The sequence below is a fragment of the Eretmochelys imbricata genome, chromosome 4 (assembly GCF_965152235.1).
Source record: "Eretmochelys imbricata isolate rEreImb1 chromosome 4, rEreImb1.hap1, whole genome shotgun sequence".
NCBI lineage: Eukaryota > Metazoa > Chordata > Testudines > Cheloniidae > Eretmochelys > Eretmochelys imbricata.
In genome coordinates this window covers 12,262,086-12,287,633 of record NC_135575.1, presented here as the reverse complement: position 1 = coordinate 12,287,633, position 25,548 = coordinate 12,262,086, and the positions used below count along the sequence as shown (strand labels likewise).

Below are 25,548 nucleotides of genomic sequence, written 5' to 3'. Positions count from 1 at the left end.
GATTCAGCCTCTTCATCTACACTGGCATTTTGGGCCTGATTCTCCAGTGCCTTACACCTTACGCAATCATTTACACCTGTGCAAATGAAGTACAAAGTAGGGTTATTCAAAGGCTTTTTACACTCATTTTCCAAATTATGCCAGGCTACACAAAGGGCCAAACAGAGCAGAACATTATCCCTACATTTACAATACCCAACTGTAGCAGGATGTATTTCGTGCCCTGGAAATAGATCACAAAAGGAAGAACTATTTCAGTCAATAGAAAACTTAACAATACTTTAACTCATCGGCAAATAAGTTGTCATGCTTCAGGGCATACTCCAACCACTAATTGATGGGGTTTAGAAAGAACTTCTCCTATGGCAATTATTTCTAAATTATTTGCTACGTGGCATTTTGCACCTTCCGCTAAGCATCTGGTCACCATTAGACACAAAAAACAGATTAGAGTGACCACATGTCTGATATGGCAAAGCAATTCCTATAACCAGTAACTTCAAAGGGAACTCAAAGGGGTTTCTCTGCCAACATGGTGGAAGGGATGCAGTTGTCTCTTCGCAGAGGCTGAAGGGGCAGATGAGATGTGTGTGTCTAAAGAGAGGGTGCGGGAGATTGAGATCAGTGTGTCAGGTCAGGATAAGAGTGAATTTGTGGACAATGTAGGGGGGCTGAGCTGCCTGGGCATGGAGGGGTCTTTGTGGGAACATTGTAGTGGAGATATGTAGAAGGTTTGAATATCTCTTCTACAGGATAGGGTAGCTGTGGGCAGAGGAGGGTGTCAGGGATTGTGTTGTTTATATAAGGGTGAAATGTATCTTTATGGGGAAAGGGAAAGACATAAAGTGTCCAGGATGCAGGTCTTTTCTAGGGGGTGTAGGGCTAAGGTGCTTTAGGAAGTAAAGGGCTGGTGGATGGGTAGCGCTGGGAGGAGAAGTGAATGCTTCTACAGAGGATGAAGATAGGTGAAAGTACCTAGGGGCTCTATGGAGATTGGAAGGTAGGGTATCTCTATGGGGTGGGGAGGAGGTGAAATATGTAATGGTGAAGGCTGTAGGGCTGGGTGAAGGAGTCTCTCTGGGCGGTAACAGATGGGTGTCTATGAGGGATGGAAGAGATGAAAGTATTGGACAGGGCATTTCTATGGGGCAGGAAGGGTAAGGATAGTTCTGAGGAGGCAGGGCGGCTGTGTATTGTTATTGCAAAGCATAGCAGCTGGGGTGTATCTGTGAGGAGGAAACTGTGGGATTCAGGTGGCCGTGTAGCAGGTCAGGGGAGGTGTGGCTGGTTCTCTAGGGCAGTGGTTCTCAACCAGGGATACGTATACCCCAGGGGTACTCAGAGGTCTTCCAGGGGTACATCAACTCATCTAAATATTTGCCTAATTTTACAACAGGCTACATAATAAGCACTAGCAAAGTCAGTACAAACTAAAATTTCATACAATGATTTGTTTATACTGCTCTATATACTATACACTGAAACGTAAGTACAATATTTATATTCCAATTGATTTATTTTATAATTTTATGGTAAAAATGAGAAAGTTAGCAATTGATCAATAATGGTGTGCTGTGACACTTTTGTATTTTTATGTTTGATTTTGTAAGCAAGTAGTTTTTAAGTGAGGTGAAACTTGGGGGAACACAAGACAAATCAAAGTCCTGAAAGGGGCACAGTAATCTAGAAACGCTGAGAGCCACTGCTCTAGGGAAAGGCTGATGAGAGGTGAGGGCAGCTGTGTATGATGAGATGGGGAGGTGAGGATGACTGTATAGGGGAGAAGCCGGGACAAGTGTGGCTCTGTGAGGTAGTAGGGAGGTGGGTGGTCCCTGTGGAATGTAGAGACTGGACTTCATACACAGGGCTATGATGGAGCACAGGGACAGGGGTTAGGGTTGCCAACTCTCTGATTGCAGAAAACCGAACACCCTTGCCCCGCCTCCTGCCCTGAGGCCCTGCCCCTTCTCTGAGGCCCCGCCCTTTCTCACTCCATTCCTCCTCCCTCCATCACTCGCTTTCCTCCACTCTCGTCACTCGCTTATTTTCAGCAAGCTGGGGCAAGGGGATGGGGTGTGGGGAGTTAGGGCTCCAGCTGGGGTTGTGGGCTCTGGGGTGGGGCTGGGGATGAGGGGTTTGTGGTGTAGGAGGGGACTCAGGGCTGGGGTTGGGGTGCAGGAGGGGGTTGGGGCACGGGCGGCACTTATCTCAGGCAGCTCCCGGAAGCAGCCGACATCTCCCTCTGGCTCCTAGGCGCAGCGGCAGCCAGGTGGCTCTGCGCGCTGCCCCCGTCTTGCTGGCACCACCCCTGCAGCTCCCATTGGCCCCGGTTCCCAGCCGATGGGAGCTGCGGGGGCAGCGCGTGGAGCCCCCGACTAGAGTGACCAGATGTCCTGATAAAATCAGGACTGTCCTGATATTTAACTCTCCAGCGTCCTGACCGATGTACAATCGGGATGCCATTTCTCCTGATATTGTAGGGTTGCCAGGCCTCCGGTTGGCGTGGGGCTGGCAGGCTCCCTACCCAGCCAGCTCTGCGCAGGACCTCGGAAGTGGTGACATCTCCCCCTGGATCTGAGGTGCAGGGACAGTCGGGGGGTTCTGCGTGCTGCCCCTGCCACGAGTGCTGGCTCCGCAGCTCCCATTGGCCGGGAACCTCCCTCCCGGAGCCAGCACCTTGAAATCCCTCTTGCTTGCCCCAGCCCTGAGACACCCTCCCCTTGCAGTAGAAGCCATAGCCATACGTCCCTGACCTGCGGCATGCGGTGAGGGCTGTAGCTGGGGCCGTGCGCCCCTGACCCGCACCTTCCCGGAGCTGTGAGCCCCCTCTCCCATTGGCTCCGGTGGGGGCTGTGAGCCTGTGGCTGTCTCCCCACCCCCCACATGGGTCCCGATATTTTACTCTTGCAGTCTGGTCACCCTACCCCTGGCCATCCCTGCGTGTGGAGCCAGAGGGACAGGCCGGCTGCTTCTGGGAGCCATTTAGAGCTGGCCACTGCGGCCAACCGGACTTTTAGCGGCCTGGTCAGCAGTGCTGAGCGGAGCCACCACGATCCCTTTTCGACCGCAGGTTCCGGTCGAAAACCAGACACCTGGCAACCCTATGTGGGGTATCTCCCACTTAGGGAGGGAGCCATAGACTATAGGTGTGGGAGGAAGATGACAATGGGGCTGTAGAGGACAGGCATGGCTGAATAGTGAATGGGAGAGGTAAGGGCAGTTCTGCAGGGTGGGGCTGGTGGGAGATGAGGGTAGTTGGGCCGCAAAGGGCATCTGGGGGGAGGATGGCTCTGTATGGGCTGGGGGTAGGCCAGGGGACTCTGTGGAGTACGGCTGGCTGTGTAGGGTAATGGGCTCTGTGGCTGGGCTTACATGGAGGGGCACCTCTATGGCGTGCGGCTGGCTGTGTGACGTAGGGGGGCTTCTGTCGCCGGGGTTCTGTGTGGGGTTGGGGAGGCAGGAGGGCTCTGGGAGATCCTACATGATGGAGTGTAGGGGTTGGGGGCCCTGTTGTATTGGGCTCTGTGTAGGAGTGGGGCTGTGCCAGGGGCTGAGGCTCTGTACTGGGCTGGGTGCAGGGCCAGGGGCTGGGGCTCGGTACTGGGCTGGGTGCAGGCCCGTGGTTCTGTACTGAGCAGGGGGCTGGGTGCAGGGCCCAGGGCTCTGTACTGGGCTGGGTGAAGGGCCCGTGGCTCTGTACTGGGCGAGGTGCAGGGCCCGGGGCTCTGTACTGGGCGGGGTGCAGGGCCCGGGGCTCTGTACCGGGCCGGGGGCAGGGGCTGGAGCGCTGTACTGGGCGGGGTGCAGGGCCCGGGGCTCTGTACTGGGCGAGGTGCAGGGCCCCGGGCTCTGTATTGCGCTGGGTGAAGGGGCTGGAGCGCTGTACTGGGCGGGGTGCAGGGCCCGGGCTCTGTACTGGGCGAGGTGCAGGGCCCCGGGCTCTGTACCGGGCCGGGGGCAGGGGGCAGGGGCTGGAGCGCTGTACTGGGCGGGTTGCAGGGCCCGGGGCTCTGTACTGGGCGGGATGCAGGGCCCCGGGCTCTGTACCGGGCCGGGGGCAGGGGCTGGAGCGCTGTACTGGGCGGGGTGCAGGGCCCCGGGCTCTGTACCGGGCAGGGGCTGGAGCGCTGTACTGGGCGGGGTGCAGGGCCCCGGGCTCTGTACCGGGCCGGGGGCAGGGGCTGGAGCGCTGTACTGGGCGGGGTGCAGGGCCCCGGGCTCTGTACCGGGCAGGGGCTGGAGCGCTGTACTGGGCGGGGTGCAGGGCCCCGGGCTCTGTACCGGGCAGGGGCTGGAGCGCTGTACTGGGCGGGGGGTAGGGCCCCGGGCTCTGTACCGGGCAGGGGCTGGAGCGCTGTACGGGGCGGGGGGCAGGGCCCCGGGCTCTGTACCGGGCAGGGGCTGGAGCGCTGTACGGGGCGGGGGGCAGGGCCCCCAGGGCTCTGGGCTGGACTGGCTGCGCGGTGCAGGGGCTGCGGCTCTGTAGTGGGCCGGGGGCAGGGCCCGGGGCATTGCACAGAGCTGGCAGGGGCCGTGCAGCGCGGGGACGGATCCGGGGGCCGGGCCGGGGCGGCGGGGATTGGCGGCGGCGGGAGCCCGGCCCCTCTCTGTCGCGCAGGCGGGGAAGCGCTGGCTCAGGCACCGGCCCGGCTGCAGCTGCTGCTGCTTCACCCCCCGGGCCGTTGGCGGCGCCCAGGCCTCGCAGCGGGAAGCTGGCAGCCGAACCCCGCCACGCGGTGAGCCCCGGGCCGGGCAGCGGGCCCCGTTGGCGGGCAGCTGCGGGCAGTGGGCCCGGCCGCGCCGGCGGGGTGAGGCGAGGCCCGGGCCGGTCGCATCCGTATCCTCCCCCCGCCGCGCTGCGGCCGGCCTAGAGGAGGGCATGGGGGGGGGGGGGTATAGGTAGGTGGGTGGGGGTTGTGGGGGGAGGTTTGTGGGTATAGGGGGGTGGGCGGAGGTTGTGGGGGGAGGTAGGTGGAGTATGTGGGGCTTGTGGGGGGAGGTTGGTGGGGTATAGGGGAGTGGGGGTGGGAGGGGGTTGTGGGGGGAGGTTGGTGGCGTATGGGAGGGGTGGGGGTGGGAGGGGGTTGTGGGGGGAGGTTGGTGGGGTATGGGGGGTGGGAGGGGGTTGTGGGGGGAAGGGGGTGGGACATGCTTGACACCGTCCCCCATGGTGATTCAGGAGTGGGGTGTGGGTGCGGGATGGAGGTTCTGGAGGGTGTAAGAAGGGGTGTGTCTGGCGGAGGGACGCATGGCAGGAGTGTGTGAGGGGTTTGGGGGGGGTGAGTGTTGGGGTTGGTGTGTGGGGTGGATTCTGGCGGGTGGAGATGGGTGGAGGTATGAGCGGAGAGGTATAAGAATGAATGGGTGGTAGTGGATGGACGGGGTTATAGGAATATGAGTATTGGGGATATAGAGAGAGGGATATGGTTGTATGAGGCACCTATTTAGGTCTCATTTTTTCCATATTGGATGTGTAGGGTCCTTTATTTTCCATATAAAATATCACAACAATTGTAGCCCTTTTTCCCTTTTCATTTCCCATATTTCCCTCCCTTTTCCCCTGTTTTACTGTCCTTACAGGTGTGTGCATTACCTTTATCGTCACTGGTCATCTCTGAGGTGTTTCATATTCATACAAACCACTTTCCCCTTTATCCATCCTCTCCTTCAATTTCTTGCTGCAGGGAAGCCCTTCTGAACTCTTACCAGCAACCAGAAGTGGCTGAAACAGATCCTGCTGAGCTCCCAGTATATCTGAACTAACCAAATACCAGAATATTTGTGTGCTCTCCCTTTTGAGTAAGTGCCACAGTTTCATACCACAAATCTTACATATAATTTTTCCTACCAAATGATTAGGATTTCAATCTAATTTGTAGCACATATGTTCATATAGCAAGTGACAGCATAATTGTCTTTGCCTTGAAGTAAAATGGATACTTGCAGAAGTCTTTTAAACATTAGGCAAATAGTGCTGTTGGAGTGTGAGATTGTGAGCTTAATGGGGCACACATTTCATTTGTGTAGGACAGCAAAAATCCTGTAACTGGAGCTGACTGGCACCCTTGGTGGTCTCAACAAAATGTTCAGATTATTAGACATAGAGACTGAATTACCATCCTGCCCTGGATGTGATCTAGAATGGGATAAGGCAAACAGGATGTTTCTTGGCTGTAGTTTTTGTGAAGTGGTGTCATTGTTGGTGCATAGCACTGATGCTAGCAATGGTGGGGGCACTAGTGCAGACTAGCTGCAGGTGTTTTTATCAGTCAGGCCAGCCATACCTCTAGTATGTCTAGTCTAGATGATATGGTGATGGTAAACCTAGAAGTCAGTATGTGTTGTTGCTTCTATTGTTAGTGTTGGTGGAGCTCTCTTGTGCTGTAATGACTAAGGGAGATATTCACAGTGTAGAAAAAGCCTATTGGTGCAGAGTGAGGGGGAAACATACCAGAGGCAGAGCATTTGTGAGAAGTGCCATCTGCATTTATAGTTCTGTATAAATAATAAATGCTTTATGGATTAGATGACCCTAGTGTCTAGAGCTGTCACTCTGACAACTTTCAGGATTGCAAAAATCGGAGCTGGACTTCTCTCAAAAAAGCATCAGTACTGCTTAATAATTAGCCACGAGTTTCATAGAATCATAGAATATCAGGGTTGGAAGGGACCCCAGAAGGTCATCTAGTCCAACCCCCTGCTCGAAGCAGGACCAATTCCCAGTTAAATCATCCCAGCCAGGGCTTTGTCAAGCCTGACCTTAAAAACCTCTAAGGAAGGAGATTCTACCACCCCCCTAGGTAACGCATTCCAGTGTTTCACCACCCTCCTAGTGAAAAAGTTTTTCCTAATATCCAATCTAAACCTCCCCCACTGCAACTTGAGACCATTACTCCTCGTTCTGTCATCTGCTACCATTGAGAACAGTCTAGAGCCATCCTCTTTGGAACCCCCTTTCAGGTAGTTGAAAGCAGCTATCAAATCCCCCCTCATTCTTCTCTTCTGCAGACTAAACAATCCCAGCTCCCTCAGCCTCTCCTCATAAGTCATGTGTTCTAGACCCCTAATCATTTTTGTTGCCCTTCGCTGGACTCTCTCCAATTTTTCCACGTCCTTCTTGTAGTGTGGGGCCCAAAACTGGACACAGTACTCCAGATGAGGCCTCACCAATGTTGAATAGAGGGGAACGATCACGTCCCTCGATCTGCTCGCTGTGCCCCTACTTATACATCCCAAAATGCCATCGGCCTTCTTGGCAACAAGGGCACACTGCTGACTCATATCCAGCTTCTCGTCCACTGTCACCCCTAGGTCCTTTTCCACAGAACTGCTGCCTACCCATTCGGCCCCTAGTCTGTAGCAGTGCATTGGATTCTTCCGTCCTAAGTGCAGGACCCTGCACTTATCCTTATTGAACCTTATTGAGTTTGCTTGAGTATGATGGATGTTCTGAAGATAGTATGTTATTTCTGTCATATCCTCCTCTTTTAAATATGAATTTATGCTGGTGAAATAGTCTGACAGCCTTGAAGTCCTCTATCCACAGGGAGGAAGGATAGTGTTTTGATTATCGCCAGATTGGTTCTGGGGAGATCTGGGTCGAGTTTCTTTTCCGCTTCAATTCATGTGTGGCCTTGGGCAAGTCACTTAGCCTTAGGGTATGTCTTCACTACCAGCCAAACTACAAAACACCAAATATGCACATCTTCAGGAGGCTTGCAGAACGTAATCTTGGTCCAACTGTCCCGTAAGCTTATTTGTCCTTTGAAAGACACTCAGATGAAGACAGGATTTAGTTACAGGAAAATATTTCTCGGTTTGCTTGAAAGCCAGTTTAACAAGAACAGTATCCTTGAGGTTTCTTGTTGAATAAGAGATGTATCTGCTGCTGTATATAATGGGCTTACTGGCAGCGATGATTTTGCATGGCTGTACAAAAGACACTGGAGGGAAACCTGGAATTTATATGTACACTGAAGGAACAATGTCCAAGCGAGTTGTGTGTGGTTTACATAAGCTTGGGAAAATTTAATTTTTATCTTTTTATAATTTTGATGGATAATATTTATTTTTAAGCATTTTTTTCGATTATCAATTTAAACTTTCACAGTTGTGCAAAATTATGGGTTTTAACCTTTTTTAAAAAAATTATTGATTTAAATGTTCAGAGTTGCAGAAAATGATGTGGGGTCAGACTATAATTACTTTAGTAATAGATGTTGAGATTCAAAAAATTAAAGCTTTATAACTGTTAAAACACATTATCAGCATCAGGTGTCAAAATATATGAAGTAAATATTCTTAAATAGAACTCTAGTAAGCTCTCAAGCAGCATTTTCAAAAAGAAAAGGAGTACCTGTGGCACCTTAGAGACTAACCAATTTATTTGAGCATGAGCTTTCGTGAGCTACAGCTCACTTCATCGGATGCATACTGTGGAAACTGCAGAAGACATTATATACACACGGAGACCATGAAACAATACCTCCTCCCACCCCACTGTCCTGCTGGTAATAGCTTATCTAAAGTGATCATCAAGTTAGAGTGAGAAAGAAAAGGAGTACTTGTGGCACCTTAGAGACTAACGAATTTATTTGAGCATGAGCTTTCGTGAGCTACAGCTCACTTCATCAGATGCATACCGTGGAAACTGCAGCAGACTCTATATATACACAGAGAATATGAAACAATACCTCCTCCCACCCCACTGTCCTGCTGGTAATAGCTTATCTAAAAGCCATTTCCAGCACAAATCCAGGTTTTCTCACCCTCCACCCCACCACACAAATTCACTCTCCTGCTGGTGATAGCCCATCCAAAGTGACAACTCTTTACACAATGTGCATGATAATGAAGTTAGGCCATTTCCTGCACAAATCCAGGTTCTCTCACTCCCTCACCCCCCTCCAAAAACCCACCCCCATACACACACAAACTCACTCTCCTGCTGGTAATAGCTCATCCAAACTGGCCACTCTCCAAGTTTAAATCCAAGTTAAACCAGAACATCGGGGGGGGGGGGGGTTTGTGTGTGTGGGGGCGGAGGGTGAGAAAACCTGGATTTGTGCTGGAAATGGCCCAACTTGATGATCACTTTAGATAAGCTATTACCAGCAGGACAGTGGGGTGGGAGGAGGTATTGTTTCATGGTCTCTGTGTGTATATAATGTCTTCTGCAGTTTCCACAGTATGCATCCGATGAAGTGAGCTGTAGCTCACGAAAGCTCATGCTCAAATAAATTGGTTAGTCTCTAAGGTGCCACAGGTACTCCTTTTCTTTTTGCGAATACAGACTAACACGGCTGTTACTCTAAAAGCAGCATTTTCTTTCTTTGCCTATCTGTCAATTTTGATTATTATAGATGGAAATATTTTTTGGCCGGTTTGTGTGTGTATATGGTTAAATCGATGTTCACCACCATTTACTGATAAAAATTGAATTCTTCCAAGCGTGGATATGTGAGAAGAAGGTTCTCATGTCTAATTCAACCTTACTGTTCACACAAGACTGGGAATTTACAGGTGGTAGTACATTCTCAGCTGCATGGTGAGTGACAGGGAGGTGAGTCAGCCACCAGCAGCAGCACACCACTACAGTACAGGCAGCTGGGCTTTCTGTAAAGGAGGAGAATATGGATATATGTGACATCTTGTCCTTAAGAGCTGATACCTGCTGGCTCATGTATAAAGTTGCATGACATGGTCCTGTATGCATAAACTGTAGAAACACTTCAATTGGTAAAGTGTCGTAGTTCATTTTCCACTATAAACATATTTTTTACCTCTGCATTACACCTGCAATTTTTTTACTTTCAGTAAAAATTCATTCTGCCTGAAATGTGACATGAGTTGTAGCTGGCTATGGGAGACATTTTTTGGAAAGTTTGAATTGATCAGGCTATTATTTTCTGGGATACTAGACTTTATTTTGCTGGTGTGAGGGAAGAAATGTTTTTTCATTTGAAAAGTCTTAACAATTTTTTTAAAAACAAATATCAAAAAAGGCTTGGCCTAGAAAGTTCTTCTTTGCTCTATTCTTCAATGATATCTAGATTACAGTATCAGAGGTGAGGTAGACATCTTAAATGTTATTGACCACTGAACTAAAAGGCCAGATAAAATAGCATTAAAGTATGTTAGAAAAATAAAAACCATGAATCAAGAAATGTCTGGATGTTGCAAACAAATGTGGTGATGGGGAAAATAAAAATTCTGTTTACCTTTAAAGTATGGTGTGATGCTCATGTATTCTCAGCTGTTTGCTTGGGGGTTTGGAGCAGTTGCTTTGTTTTTTGAGCAATCTCTTTCTTTTTTAACAGGAGATATAAGACAGAGTATATGGTTTTGTTTATTTTACTTTTGTTAGATGTCATGTTAGGGTGCATTTCATGAATCGAATAAATAAAAAATTAACCTTTGAACCTAACAACCGTGACAGACATTTCTTTAAAATGAAGCTATTTCTGCAGCATTTGAATTCTCATCAGGAGAACTGTTCAGACCTTCTGGGCCTCTACCTTCAATCTGTTGATAGAAAGAGCTTGTAGCCTTTCTGTTGGACCTCTTATCACGATATTCACATCTTGCACTCTTAAGTGCAGTGCACTTTAAACACTCTCAGAGCTTAGGAAATTGGAATTGAATGTGTCATCTAATGACAACTATAGGAATTGCCATTTTGGATCACACCAGTGGTCTATCTAGTCTCTTATAGCAGTGGTTCTCAAAGCTGGTCCGCCGCTTGTTCAGGGAAAGCCCCTGGTGGGCCGGACCAGTTTGTTTACCTGCTGTGTCTGCAGGTTCGGCCGATCTCGGCTCCCACTGGCCACGGTTCGCCGCTCCAGGCCAATGGGGACCGCAGGAAGCGGCGCAGGCCAAGGGATGTGCTGGCTGCCGTTCCCACAGCCCCCATTGGCCTGGAGCGGCAAACCGCGGCCAGTGGGAGCCACGATCGGCCGAACCTGCGGACTCAGCAGGTAAACAAACCGGTCTGGCCCGCCAGGGGCTTTCCCTGAACAAGCGGCAGACCGGCTTTGCGAACCACTGTCTTATAGGAACCACTACCAGATCTTTCATAGGAACATGCCTTGATTCCCAAACCGGACAATTATGGAATAACCTGCTCAAAGGGGAAGTTTCTTCTAAAATTCATCTCTTAGTGGTGAACTTATGCTCTGAATCCAGTGTATTTTTGTTCTATCTAATGTAACTACATGTTTATATTCATAAAAATGTCTAATCCTTTTTGAATTCTGCCAAGTTCTAGGCCTTTACCTTGTGGTTAAATGTGATTTTTTTAAAAAAAGCCCTGTCATAAACTTGAATTTAGGTAAAGGCATTCAATTTTCAGTATTTCCTATTCCATTCTTTACACATCCTAATATTTTGTTTTTTTTTAACTTCTGCTATGTATTGGCTTTCATGAAGTGGTACCAGTATCTGTTTCCCAGCCATGTAAATGAATGATTCAAATAATTCTTTCCAGTTATTATTTCTTCAAATCCTTTGAACCTATTTTAATAACAAAAATAAAAATATAAAGCTGTTAATATATAGTGAAATTTTACATGCTCAAAGCCAGGAAATTCAAAATTTTGTGTCTCATCTGGCATAACTTGGACATGTTGCACTAAGTAAGTTCACATTTAATTCTGCATTATGAAGATGTCAGTTTCAGCTCCATAGTTAGGGTTGAGTTTTGCACTTAAATCAGGGATTTCATCTCTTTATTATAACAGGACAGATTTAAAATGGCATTGAGATCCTTAACTTTTGGTTTCTTGAATCTTGTGTGTTTCAACTTTTGGGTATATAACACTGCATCAGTTCATAGATATATTTTTTTTAAAAGCTGGAAGGAACCATTATTATCTTGTTTGACCTTCAAATCAGTGTTGTTTTTTGTATTTCATCTATGCCTAATTTGTTTCTGATGAGACTAAGAAAACAATAGTAGGTATTTATAAAGTTGTTTCCTTTGTTAGCATGCTCTATTCATTTTGTCATCTTTTTTTCCCCTCTAGCACAAACAAATTATATCACATCATGGCAACAGACTCTATGGAGATCGATGATGCTTTATACAGGTAAGAATGCCATACCCGATATATCGCTGTAAGATGTATCTTTGATATTACTGCAAGTAGATACACTTTGCTGCAGCATTAATACCGGATTTGAAATGTATTTGCTGCCTATTAGCCAGAGTGAAAATACCTGTGCTGCTGTGTCCCCTGCAGTTTAAAGGAGTAAAACATTTAAAAGTACAGTACACACAAGTAACATTGTGATTCTACTTTCTATTTAATACAGTCTTTCAAAACGTGTGACTTGCTGTTGGCAGACTATTTTTTGTATACTTAATTAATTTTACTGGTACTTGCCATATAAAATATTTGTCCAGCTAAAGAACTGGTCAGCTACTGCAGAGTAAGTGCCAAATTATCTGAACAATACTAGTGAAAATTATTTAATACTATTTGTCAGATTACTGTATGGTCAGCCATACATAATTACACCCCTTATGTTTTGTATATTTTCGCTTCCTTCCTGATGTCAATCCACATTCACTGTTTTTCTTTCCTAAAATAGACTATAGTGTATCTTTTCTTCTATTGTTTTCTATTTATTTCCTCTTCTCCTTCTCTCTCCCTCCACCCCTTATCTTTCTTCTGGCCTTTTCCACATTGTATTCTGTGTTTTTCAAAACATAATTTCTGTCTCTCTTTATTTCTTCCCCCTCCAAATCTGTCTGTACTACACTTCTCTTTTCTAACTTACCCACTCAGTCACTGTGCTGAACCCTGCTTGGGGACTGCTGACTAGTTCAGGGTCTGATAAACTTGAAACTCCCTGCCCAAGCTGGCTGCTTCAGCTCATAGAGTTTTTTCATCATTCTTCCAGTAAAAATGTGGTCCCTTGGAACAGGCTGGGAGTTCAGTGCACCCTAAATCCTTGTGATCCTCTCATAAAAAGCTTCCTAAGACATCTTAACAGGATGGTGTGCTGATGGGCTCATTGAATTTTGCTGTCCCCAAAAACCTCAGCTGTGCCCCTTCTTTCTTCCTTGGAAATGAGATTTCTATAACTCTATTACAGAGAGAGACAAAGCAAGATATTTGAATATGATATGTTAGAAGAGTGGGTTCAGCTCCACATATACTGTAGAAATTAAAATCCTTCTTCTTCATGTTTGTAAATCATGACAAATGTGTTTTAATAAACAGTTGGTAGATTTTAATATCTTATTGTTATACATTTTATTATTGTCTTTCACAATATTTGATGGAAGTTCTAAAAGTCAAACTTTGTCCTCAAATGGCAGAATTGGATCCTCAGACTTCCATTTGCAATTTGTAACCCCTAAATGACTCCTACAGTATGACCATAACAGGACCTGTCTATATTGGAACACAGTAACCCTGAAGATGGTGAAATAGGGAGAGAAGTTTCTTTTTTGGAAAGATGCGAGTTCTCAGTTAATAATGTTCCATGCACCAGACTTGATACTCTAAACATACTGAATTCCCTTACATTTTAGTGGCATGGTATTTTCACACATTGTATACACTTACATGTTTGCCTTTCTTGTGATCTCCTGCTGATCCCCTCTGCCCCAGGACTTCTTCCTCCTCTTCACCCTGCCAAAAAAAATGTACGCGACAAATCTTTGGGTAGACTAATTTCTATAGTACTGATATTCTTAGAAGCATATCAGACAAACCTAATTTCTCTCTCTCTCGCTTAATCATTTACAAAATAAGTCATTGCTCTTGATACAGTAAATGAAATTCAAAATGATTTAAATAATTTGATATACTGAGTTGAAACCAGATGGTTGGAAACTTTAGAGAGCTGAAGACCTTTAACAGTTCAGCAGTTGGATGTACATGAGCTGCTTTGAACTCTGATTTGGTGCAGAACATTCCCAGTTCTGAGCATGCTTGTGCCTGCAAGAGATGTAGTTCCAAGTATATCCTGATGTATCCTGAAGAGAGAAGTCTTGAACTACATTACAATGAATACAGGCCCCACAATGCCAGATTTTAGGGTAGAACCGCACTAATTTTTCTTTGTATCTCACAGATTTCCATATCAGTTATGCTGAGTTTGCAACTAAAAAATGTTTTCTAACTTGCCTTGGGGCCTCTGATCTTGCCTTGGCCTCTGAATCTCAGGAGAGCTTTTTTTTTGTTAAGGAAAAGTTAGCACATGTGACTCCATTTTGGTTTGGGGCCCACCATTGTCTAAAAGCAAACACATCATGCACCAGGAGGAGTGTTCCTTAGATACTGCATCCCTGTGAAAATCCTCCTCCTTGTCTCCAGCCTGCCTTGACTCCCAGTATCTGTTTTTTGTCAGTCTCTAACTCCCTATCTCCTGGCCTTTGATGTGAGGCCTCCCATCCTGATAATAAAAGTTACTGATGCATGGCTTTAGGACCATGCTGTGTAATTAACATACTGGTTTAGCACGAGGAATGCACCAAGCAGGGATAGGTGGTAGATAAGAAAAGGGTTTGTTTATTGGCTACGGTTTCCGATGCACGAGGGCAACATGCTTTGCTAAAAAGTATATAACCTTTGTATAATCTGTATTCGGGGTCCCCTCCTGGCTGGCGGGGGGGGGCATCATGCTCGAGCGTAATAAACTTGGTGTTTTTTGGGAACTCAGCAGTTGTGGACTTCGTTTATGTGCCTCAGCTTAGATTCGAACTGTGCGTGTCCTATCAGGTATAATTCGCAGCAGTTGTGTGCGTGTCCTATCAGGTATAATTCGTAACGTTTTCAATTCATGCATCATAACTAATACTTTGACTTGCAGAATCTCTGTGTCCTTAAATTGCTCTGCAATCCCACTGTTTTTAGATTGTCCTTAGTTACATCTGTGCAAATCTTCGAATGGCTGATGGGGTTCTATATGTTTTACTAATGGCTTAATTTGGTCTGCAGAGCTTTTATTGTTGGTGACAGTCTGAGAGATGGAAAGAAGCTGGCTTGGCTATCAGAACCCAAACTGAATTTGCAGGGCTGGCAATTTGCAAGTGAAAATACCTGCAAATTCTTGAAATAGCGTGTACTTATTTTGGAGGGAGTTCTATTTCTGTGTTTTTTTGTTTCTTGCTTGTAGTCGGCAGAGGTATGTTCTTGGAGACACAGCAATGCAGAAGATGGCCCAATCCAATGTATTCCTGAGTGGTCTGGGTGGACTTGGTGTGGAGATTGGTAAGTTTACTAAGTAGCACTGATATATAAATTTATTAAAGGTATATTTAAGAAAAATTAATTTAGTGTACATTGAGTGAATACATGTACAACATATGTACATAGAGCAGAACCACAATATGTAATATAGACATATTTTTATAGCTAGATGTTGTAAAGCATTTTGAAATACATTTGTATGGCTATTTATGCTGTTAAATTGATGCAGAAATTATTGGGTGAAATTCTTTGGCCTGTGTTATGCAGAAGGTCAGACTAGATCATAATGGTCCCTTCTGGCTTTAATCTGTGAATTTATACAATTAAATAATCTGAAACTACAGGCCGGATTTTCACTCGATGAGTGGGGGGAAAGTTGTTAGAATTTAGCCTTAGCTGGTCATCTGAGAATGATGACCAGAGCTGGTCATCTGGCATAGGGGACCTCTGACCTGGGACCTGTGCTTTGGATGGGAAGGGACATGTCAGCAGAGTGCTCCTGTGCCCTGTCAATTTTTATCCGGCATACGGTCCCTTCTGCGGACTTTATTGGGACTTTTATCTGACACCAGAGTTGTGTGCATAGTCTTTTTAAATGGTAATGGTAGCCCTTTCTTCGATTAGAGTTCCTGTAATGGTGCTTGTTGGATATAGGGTTGCCAGAAAATGAATGCAGTTCACAGGTGAGGGATAAAAAGCTCCTTCTGCTTTCTCTGAGATTTCCACTAAGGAGCTGAATTGACTTTAAAAAAAAGTTATTCAGAAAGATATGTGACTGCTGCCAGCTGTTAAATTTTTATGTAAATAGAAGGTATGAGCCATTTCACTACTGGCAGGTAACTTTTCAATCACTTAGAGCAGGGTTTTCAAACTTCAGTGCACTGCTACCCCCTTCTGATAACAAAATTACTACATGACCCTGGGGGTGAGGCATGGAGAGAGAGGGGGCCCAAGCCCGAGCCCCACTTACCAGGTTGGGGAGAAGGGGCCAGAGCCTGAGCCCTGCCACCCCGGGTGCAGGGAGAGCTCAGGCTTCAGCTTCAGCCCTCCGTCCCAGCAAGTCTAATACTGGCTCTGGCGACCCCATTAAAATGGGGTCATGACCAATTTTGGGGTCCCAACCCACAGTTTGAGAACCGCTGACTAAGAGCTTTACGTTCAATCCTGTAAATGATGTTCATTTTTTTTTTTCCCTTTCAGCTAAGAATATAGTTCTAGCTGGAATAAAGGTATGTAATTTTTTTTTGTTGTAAAAGGAATTGGTATAAATTTCCTTTTAGTTAAGTAACATTTTCATTTTTGCAGTGACTGGGAATGTTCTTGTTCAGGGATCAAGTGATTGAGGAATCTATAGTTTTATCACAAAGTGCTGATAACACAGGCTATACTTGTTCCAGAAGAACATTCTGATTCTCTCGTTAGTCTTCTTCTCATAGAAGGACCCTTTTGAAAAAGAACTCTGAAATACATACTCCTGGGGGAATTCTGCACCAAAAAATTAAAAATTCTGCGCACAATATTTTAAAATTCTGCAAATTTTATTTGTCAAAATAACATTACATAATCATGCCAGTTTCAATTATGTTGGTAATTTATTTCAAAATACCTGTCAGTAAGTGTGTTTGTAACAATACAGACACACACAAAAATTCCCCCAGGAGTACAGAGTTAAAGAATCTCTTTGACAACCCAGTTCCTGTTCTCTCTGCCCCCCCCCCCCCCCCCCAGATCCCAGCCAGGGGCTGGACACTCACAGCCCCTCCCCCTTCCCAGAGCCCAAGTGCAGGGCCCCCCCCAGCCCAGATACCCCCACCACCTCCTCTGCCAAAGCCCAGCTGCGGGGCCTCCGCTTTCCCAGACACCTGTCTCCTTCTCTTCTTTCCCCCCTGCCCTGCGAGCTCAAGGATCCAGAGGGAGAAACAGCCTGATGCTCAGTCCCTGGCTTGCACAGAGTTTCCTGTGCACCGCCCTCTCCTCTCAGGGCATGCTGGGGACTGCAGCTGCCAGGAACTCTTTAGCTCCCTTTCTCTCCCCTCCCGGAAGGGTCTTCTATGCGCAAGCTGGGTTCTGCTGAGTCCATTGACTCCTAGTGGTGGCTAGCAGCACTGCAGCCCATTTCTGGGTCAGAGAGGGAATCTTCCATTTTTGGTGAAAAAATATTGCAGTGACAGCTTTTAGTATTTTTTACCAGTTACAGTTAGTGGCTATGAATAATCAAGTTTCATACCTTAAACAAGCATTGTTGTTGTTATGTTATATACTGAGCAAAATGTTGAAATGCAGACATATTCTCTGATTGAATTATTTATTCAATAGCAGTAAGAAAAGGTGTGGAGTCTGATGTTTTTAATTAAAGCCGTACATCTAGCACTTCTGTCTAGCTCACTTAGTGTAACTACAGTATAAGTTCTTCAGAATCTCAGTATTGAGCATGATACCTAGGCTGAAGTGTACCGTGACTATGTGAATTTCTTTCAATTCATGTTCCATGATTTGTTGGTTTTAATACTCTCGTCCTGAATGTCTTTGAAGGCTCTTACAGTTCATGATACCAAGCAGTGCAAGACATGGGATTTGGGAACCAACTTCTTCATCTGTGAAGATGATGTTATAAATCTAAGGAACAGGTCAGTACAGTTACTTAGATGTATTTGAGCAATCTACTGTCTGTCACTTTCGTGTAACAAGCATGTTAGTTTTTCCATTGGCTATGATGTATATTTTATGTAGTGTATTTAATGTGCATTACATCTTGTTCTATTGGAGTCATTGCCTTTGAGCACAGTGCCCAGGTATAAAGGGAGAACTTTCTAAAGTGGGATTGAGTCCTGTTTGCTCTGCGCATCTGACTTCCCATAGCTAGCAGCATGTAAGCAGTGATTGTTTCCTTCTAGATAATGAAAGAGCAGAAATGCATTTCTTTTCCATCTTTTCAAGGTTGGCTGAAGAAAGCCAATAAACACCTTATTTGTAGTCTTCCATTCTTCCAAAGCAAATATTAAAAAGTGTTAGCGGTCAGACTCTAAATCTTGTTATCTGGTTGATGGAGCCAGAGATATGAGAGCACATATGGTAGATTATAAAGGTGAGGAAGCATGAATAGTCAGTTTCAGTAAGTGTTTATCGTAAAAGAAAACTCTCAAGAAATAAGCGTTCTGGGAATTGATTGGAGGATGCCATTGAACTTGTGGAATGAGCCATGTTAACAATACAGTTTATAAATGGATGCAAACCAGAAGGCTATTGTTTCAGAGCTGAGGCCACACTTCCTCACATCGCAGAGCTGAACCCATACGTCCATGTCTTATCATCCACTGCACCACTTGATGAAACCACAGACATCTCCTTTCTAAAAAAGTATCAGGTATGTAGTATTTATTTAAAGTAGCTGTGCAACATTCTGCCTGACCAGAGTGAGTCGCTTCTCCTTTTATCTGAAGTTAAACAAAACTCTCCAAACTAGGTTTTTTCATCATGTTCTAAAGAAGATGAATAGGTATTGTGCCTGGGCTGGTAAAAATTTTAACAATAATTTTGCAAGGCTGAGCGAATGTGTTCCTGACATTGAAATTAAAGCTGTCAGTAAATAGCTAAATGTTTTCAGATTGTTTCACAATTTAAATTCAAAGACAGAGAATGGCAAAGATGACAGTTTCTACTGTAAAGCTGACCTGGCTGTATTGTACAACTTGTATTATATTGTATACACTTTATAACAAGCTGTGATATTATTGAGCTTTCACGTTCAACCTGAAAAACACAGGAATGGAACATGCTACATATATGCAATATGATCAAATTAATGATTTAGTGGCAACAAAGTCCTAAATTTTTAAAAGCATGTTTGCATGTTGGTGTGAGTTTGCAGCTTGGAGCTGTACACGCTTCAAGTGTTGGTGCAAGTCATTTGCATTAGAACATACGAGACCGTGCACATTTTCTTAACTTTATTTATTTATTAAGCCAATATTGTTTGTGTTTCCTAACTTTATGGCTTTGACCTTAAATATGGTATTCACATGGTTTACGTGAATTTAATGTTTTTTTTTTCCTTTAAAACAGATATTTCTTGTGACTAATACAAGCATTTAAATCGTCTTAGTTAGGCTTTGAACCTCACTACTCACGGGAGGGGTTATTTGACTGTGGAGGAGGAGTGAATTCTCATCTTTGCGGTCACTGTTTGTCTGGAGACACTTCTGTAAGACTGTGTTCATAGAACAGAAGCACATCTGTTCAAATTGTGATGGTTAAATCTGCACAATAGAGGCTTTCTTATACCCGCACTCTAAAAGGAAAGATGCATCTCTTTTTCTTACTGGCTTTCAGCAATGATAGACATGATTTCTTGTACCTTTTTGTCAACAGTGCGTCATATTGACTGAAACGAGGCTATCGCTGCAGAAGAAGATTAATGATTTTTGCCATGCTCAACACCCCCCTATTAAGGTAATGCTAAACAGTGGTGGGCTTATTGGTCCAGATCATCCTGTGTTGATCCATGTGTGGAGGATTCTTCCTTCATCCTCCTCTTTACACAGACGTGTGAAGCGGGGAATGCTGCCTTCACAGCACGTTGACTTCCACAATCCCCTTTTGCTGTCATGCTATGGATGCCCCGGAGATGTTACTTTTAATGGTACCATTCCTTGTCCTGCTCCTGGATTTTTGGATAGATGTCCAAGTGGGAGGTAGAAGAACTTGTAGCTGTATTATCTCTTTCTGGGTATGTCATGGTGTGAGGGGGAGTCAGGGCCCTGCACCCCCCGGCTTCCTGCGATTCACCGTGACTTTCAGCCAGCCAGTAGAATAGAAGGTTTGGCTATGGCAACCCTGGCACTTTACAGCGCTGCAACTTGCTCGCTCAGGGGTGTGAAAAAACACCCCCCTGAGCGCGACAAGTTACAGCGCCCTAAAGTGCCAGTGTCAAGAGTGCCCCAGTGCTGGGAGCACCCTAAGCTGCTCCCCTCGTGGAGGTGGAGTACCAGGAGCGCTGGGAGAGCTCTCTCCCAGCGCTGCCACGGGGGCGCTTTGAAGTTATGAGTGTAGCCGTGCCCTTACTTAGGGAGGATAGGAACACAGTTCAAACCAGAGCTCGCAGGCATAAACAAGATCGCTTAGTCAGGCCTTTCTGGGGGGCAGGGAGATTAGACCCCAGCCTTGGGGCTCCCTCCTCTTCTCCAGCCAACTCCCCAGAACTGGAAACCCGTCTAGCTGTCTCATCCAGCCTCCCCCCAGCTCCTCCTCCAGCCTTTGTTCAGTTTCCCCAGGCAGAAGGTATCATCTCTCCCCAACCCCCCTCCTGGCTCAGGTTACAGGTATCTTCCCTCAAGGGAAGTCTCCCATCCCCAATGAAACTCCTCTGCAACATTCCCAGGTCAAATCCGCCCCACTCCCTGCTGCGTCACAGGGTACACTCTACAGCTTGGTGGAGAGAGTTGCTAGAAAAGGAGTACAAGTGTTTTAGAGCTTTAAAGTGAAGTGGTGAATCTGATCCAGAATGAATGTGCTAAGACCAAGTACAAGTTATGGAAAACGTCCTTTTCATTAGTTTTGCTGTGTGCTGATGCCATCTCTGGTTCCAGTTGTATGTGCTCATTTTGAAAGATTGATGTAGGGCCAAATTCTGTCTCTTGGCACAGTGTTTGTTGGATTCAATATAGTACACAGGGTGGAATTTGCACCTAAATTAACAACATTGGATAGTATCCTTAAGTGACAAGAACACTTCTGTTTTGTGCACAATTAAGAATGTTCATAGTTTTCCCTTTTATAGTTTATCAGTGCAGATGTGTATGGAATATGGTCACGTTTGTTTTGTGACTTTGGTGATGAATTTGAAGTCCTGGATACTACAGGAGAGGAACCAAAGGAAATCTTCATTTCAAACATAACACAAGTAAGAGCTAGTAATCATACTGCCGTGATTTGACTTCTTTTTTTATGACCTAGACTTAACTTGATGTCGTTTGTCTGTAACATGGTAACTTTTGGATGCTGCATCTGATCAGTTCCAGAATTTCAAGGAATGGTTTAGGCATCAGTAGACCGAATCCTAATTTGGTGAAAACTGGAAGGGAGAAGTAAGGGGCACATGGAGCCCCGGCTGTGGTTGGCAGACTGAGCAGTTTCAACTATCTCTGTAATTGTGTATAGATCACAGAACTGGTTGATGGCGGCCGCTAACAGCTTCCAGTATAATGATATCTCCCATCTCAGCTTTGCTCATCATTCCAATACAGTTTAAAATGCATGACTTTTCTCCCAAACAGAAAGAAAAGAAATAAAAGGGGTGGGGGTAAGGAATGGGAGGGGGAATGGCGGATCCTAGTATGGGGGTGGGAGGAAGGGGGTGCACAGAGCCCTTGGCATAGAGAAGAGGGTGGGCAGGGGTTGCAGGCAAACCCTGAAGTAGAGGGACATGGGAGGGTAGCATGCAGGGAGCTTATTTGGGTGGGGTGGGGGGTACAGGGATGTAAGGAGCGCCTGATGTGTGCAAAGGGCTCAGCCTACAGAATCTATGACCCCCGGTTGTTTGTTAGGTGTCTGTATTGTGGTATCACCTAGAATCCAGAGGGGCCTTATTGTGCTCCTAGGCGCTGTACAAACATACAATAGAAGACAGTCTCAGCCTAAGAAAACTTTCGCTCTCAATTGCCCAGGCAGACAAAGGGAAAGGAATATAACATATAAGCAGGATGATTGTTGTCAGTGTCATGTTAATGCCACAATTGTTTTCCTTTTGTTTTGTTTGTTTGTTACTTCTCAAACTCCAGTTACAGACTTGATCTGGCTGGAGTTCTGTTTTCCAAGTTTTGTTTTTACAACAAGCTTAAAGTACAGTGAACAATGATGTTATATAGTGCAACAGAGGTTCATGTTGGTTGTAATAGATATGTTAATACTAGTCCCTATCTTGCAGATGCACCCCTCTAAATAACATAAGGTTTCCTGGGGATATGTACAGGAGGAGGAATACAATGAACTTGGCCAAGGGAAAACTACATACATTTAAATAAAAACATTCTGTTTGACCTGGCCAGTGGTCTCTGTCATCTAGTGAGGGTGGAATAGATCCATAATTCTCCTTATATTGTCTGTCAGATTAATGCCTTCTTGGACAGGAATTGTTACTTACAAAGTAGAACAGGTAATTTATCTTTACATCTGAATGTTAAAAATGGTATGGGTGAGGAAACCAACTTCTTCAAGGAATCTTTCTGGTTTCAGGAGTGCAGAACTGAAGAAATGAATTAGGAGTGTGGTATGGAGAGGGGCAAAGCCCAGGGATTTTTTTTAAATGGTGTATTGGTTCCCAGGGTTTATTGAACTCAACTTTCTGAAGTACTGTACTTCTCCCCAGGGATCTTAAGAATTTTTTCCAGCATCTGTTAGGGAATAGTATTTTGATGAATTCAGATACGTGGTAGTAAGATCAGTTTTGGATACAGAATTCTGGAGTAAAGACTTTTTTTAGGGAAAGGAAGGAATATGTCAGTGGTGTCTTTCACGACCTGCTTTAAGACATGGCTCGCACTCTGTAGCCAGCCCTCTTTGCAGTTTGTCTTTAGTAACAAAGATATTAGCAGTAAGGTGGTAAAGCCCTGCTCCTACCTCTTGTACATGTTTAGTTGCTTCTGAGGTTACACTTTCAGGACCGTTTCTTACTAACTTTGCAGTCGATTCCATTTTCAGTCAAACCCTGGGATTGTCACTTGCCTTGAAAATCATCCTCACAAGCTGGAAACAGGACAGTGCTTAACCTTTCGGGAAGTTCATGGAATGGCTTGTTTAAATGGATCCATGCAACAAATAACGGGTAAGCCTTGTATCTATAGTTTTACTTGTGCAAAAGGAACTCTTTTTGTTGGTAGATATGTGCATTTTCCCTCGCTACAATGCCAGTATGCTTGCAGCAGGAAGAACATAGATAAACTGTTGTAGATCAATACTGAATTAAAGGATCTCCTGTTTGTGGAGTTCTGCTTGGTGGTCCGTTAGATTAGAACGTGTTGAGATGGTGTGAAAGGATTTTTTTATAAAATGAGTATGAAGAGGTCAGAACCACTGGGTTTGGGACCATCTACAGTGTTTGGACACCTGATATTTTTAGCATTCAGTCATTGATAGTATCCTAGAAACATGGACTCATATCACATGTAAATCTCAGCCAGTCTCTCAAATTTAATTACACTGTAAACTTGTTAAAGTAAATTTTGAGGTAAAATTTAAATTCTGAAGGGGAAATTTACTGCACAATTGTGCCAAATTATTTCAAGTCTGTTCTGTTTTCTTTAGCATGGACCTCCAGATGATAGTACTTAATTTTTGTGGTGACATCTGGCTACGTTAATATCATATGTAGGTTTTGTAGTGCAAAATTTCTTGTGTAACATCTTGTGTAACATCCTAACTGAGTTGGAGGTAGGAACTGTAAAGCTATAGCACAAAGTCCAATAATGCTAGTGATGAAATGTCTGGGTTATTTTGAGCTCTTCTGAACTGAACACTTCTGTTCTTTCCTCCTAACTTCCCTGGTTCTCCCCAAGTCCCTCTTCCTGCCTTTGTTTTCCAGTTCGCTAAAGTACCCTGACGCTTAGGGCTACAATTTTAGCATGGAGGTCATGGAAATCGTGCATTTGAATTAAGTCCTTGAAATCTTGGAAATTAATGTAAAACTACATTTGATTATGTCCCCAAGCTGAGTGGCATTGCTACCTCATGCATGGGGTCACAGCACCACTCAGGTTTGGCCCATCTGCCCCTATGGAGATGGAGGTGTGGACAGGCCAAACCTGAGTAGCTCTGTAACCCCATGTGCCTGGTCTCAAGGCCCCTAGCAGGGAGCCAGGCCCAGCCCTGCAGTGAATGCAGGATGGGTAGGTTTGCTGTTCAAACACCCCCCCACCCCACCCCCGCTTTACCTTTCAGCACACCCACTATGCTCTTGTGTGTGTTTGATGTAGCAAAAACTACATTATTTGCTGACTTTTCCGTGGTGTACTGATGTTTCCTCCCACACCTCCGTCATGACATTTAATAAAAATTTCTGTGCCAAAATCGTAGCCTTACTGATGCTTATTCCCTAACAATATTCTTCCATGACTAAATGGTGTTTTGACTAATTACTTTTTGAGAAAGGCCTTGTTTTTGCCCTTATGTGCTCCAGCTGCTTTGCAAAAGTTCCTGCCTCTATTTTCATGTTGTTCTGCTACAGTGCTGAGCTTTGTTGATAGTGCAAAATTAAGTGAGTATTGATTGGGCTAAATTTTGTTGCTCTAATTGTCCAGTCCCAGGGGAAACTAATACTTTATATTTCCCGTTCCTGTATGGCTAAACTGATGATAAAAGTTCCTTACACTTTAAAAGGTGTTTGTGTGTGTGTGTGTGTGTGTGTGTCTATATAACAAATTATGTTAAACTAATGCTTTAGGCCCATACCTGGGAAAAGACATGAAATGTTGAAAAATGCGTAAACTACACTGACCATCATGGTTTTCTCATAAGGTTGAACTATAGCAATTGCAACCTGAAAGGAAGCAATGAGAGAGTAAAAGTATTAGCAGAAATAATGTACATTCCTGAGAAATGGAATAACGGTATGTACCTAAGTTGCTTATTATGTGACATTGTCACCAAAATAACAGTTAACTTTTTATCTTTTCAGTGGTGTCACCTTATTCTTTCAGCATTGGCGATACTTCAGATATGGAGCCTTACTTACATGGAGGAATAGCTGTCCAAGTAAAGACACCCAAAATATTTTGCTTTGTAAGTGTTCTCTTGGTGCAGCAAGTTTTTCTTCTAAATGGAAGCGTGTTTTTAAAAAAGTGAAATGAGAATTGAGTTCTTGGACATAAAGGTATATGTAGAACAGGGGTGGGCAAACTTTTTGGCCCAAGGGCCACATCAGGGTGCGAAACTGTATGGAGGGCTGGGTAGGGAAGACTGTGCCTCCCCAAACAGCCTGGCCCCTGCCCCCATCCGCCCCCTTCTACTTCCTGCCCCCTAACTGCCCCCCCTCAGAACTCCCCACCCTTCCAACACCTCCTGCTCCTTGTCCCCTAACCGCCCCCTCCTGGGATCCCTGCCCTTATCCAATGCCCCCCCCCCCCCCCCGAACCTCTGCCCTATCCAATCGCCCCCTGGCCCCTGACTGCCCCCCAGGACCCCCTGCCCCATATCCAACCCCCCAACCCCCTTACCATGCCGCTCAGAGCAGCATGTCTGGAGCTGCGCCGCCCAGCTGGAGCCAGACACGCTGCTGCGTTGCCTTGCATGAGCGCGCAGCCCTGCCGCCCAGAGCGCTGGTGGCGTGGCGTGGCGTGCTGAGGCTGCGGGGAGG

General features: G+C 45.5%; 1 protein-coding gene across 3 annotated transcripts in view; it reads left to right on the top strand.

Annotated features, from left to right (window-relative positions):
• The first annotated feature begins 4,602 nt into the window (after positions 1-4,602).
• The window catches only part of UBA6 (ubiquitin like modifier activating enzyme 6), a 53,658-nt gene continuing 32,712 nt past the window's right edge, over positions 4,603-25,548 (top strand). The window contains exons 1-11 of one of the 3 annotated variants that reach the window (XM_077814835.1): positions 4,603-4,736; positions 5,685-5,799; positions 12,024-12,086; positions 15,130-15,224; positions 16,404-16,432; positions 17,736-17,830; positions 18,456-18,567; positions 19,572-19,652; positions 20,980-21,102; positions 22,899-23,022; positions 24,871-24,974. In XM_077814835.1, coding sequence (XP_077670961.1) covers positions 12,046-12,086; positions 15,130-15,224; positions 16,404-16,432; positions 17,736-17,830; positions 18,456-18,567; positions 19,572-19,652; positions 20,980-21,102; positions 22,899-23,022; positions 24,871-24,974 — 804 coding nt within the window. In that variant the 5' untranslated portion in view covers positions 4,603-4,736; positions 5,685-5,799; positions 12,024-12,045. Of the gene's footprint in view, positions 4,809-5,684; positions 5,800-12,023; positions 12,087-15,129; positions 15,225-16,403; positions 16,433-17,735; positions 17,831-18,455; positions 18,568-19,571; positions 19,653-20,979; positions 21,103-22,898; positions 23,023-24,870; positions 24,975-25,548 lie in introns of all 3 variants that reach the window. The other 2 variants (XM_077814838.1, XM_077814836.1) reach the window with 2 other exon arrangements.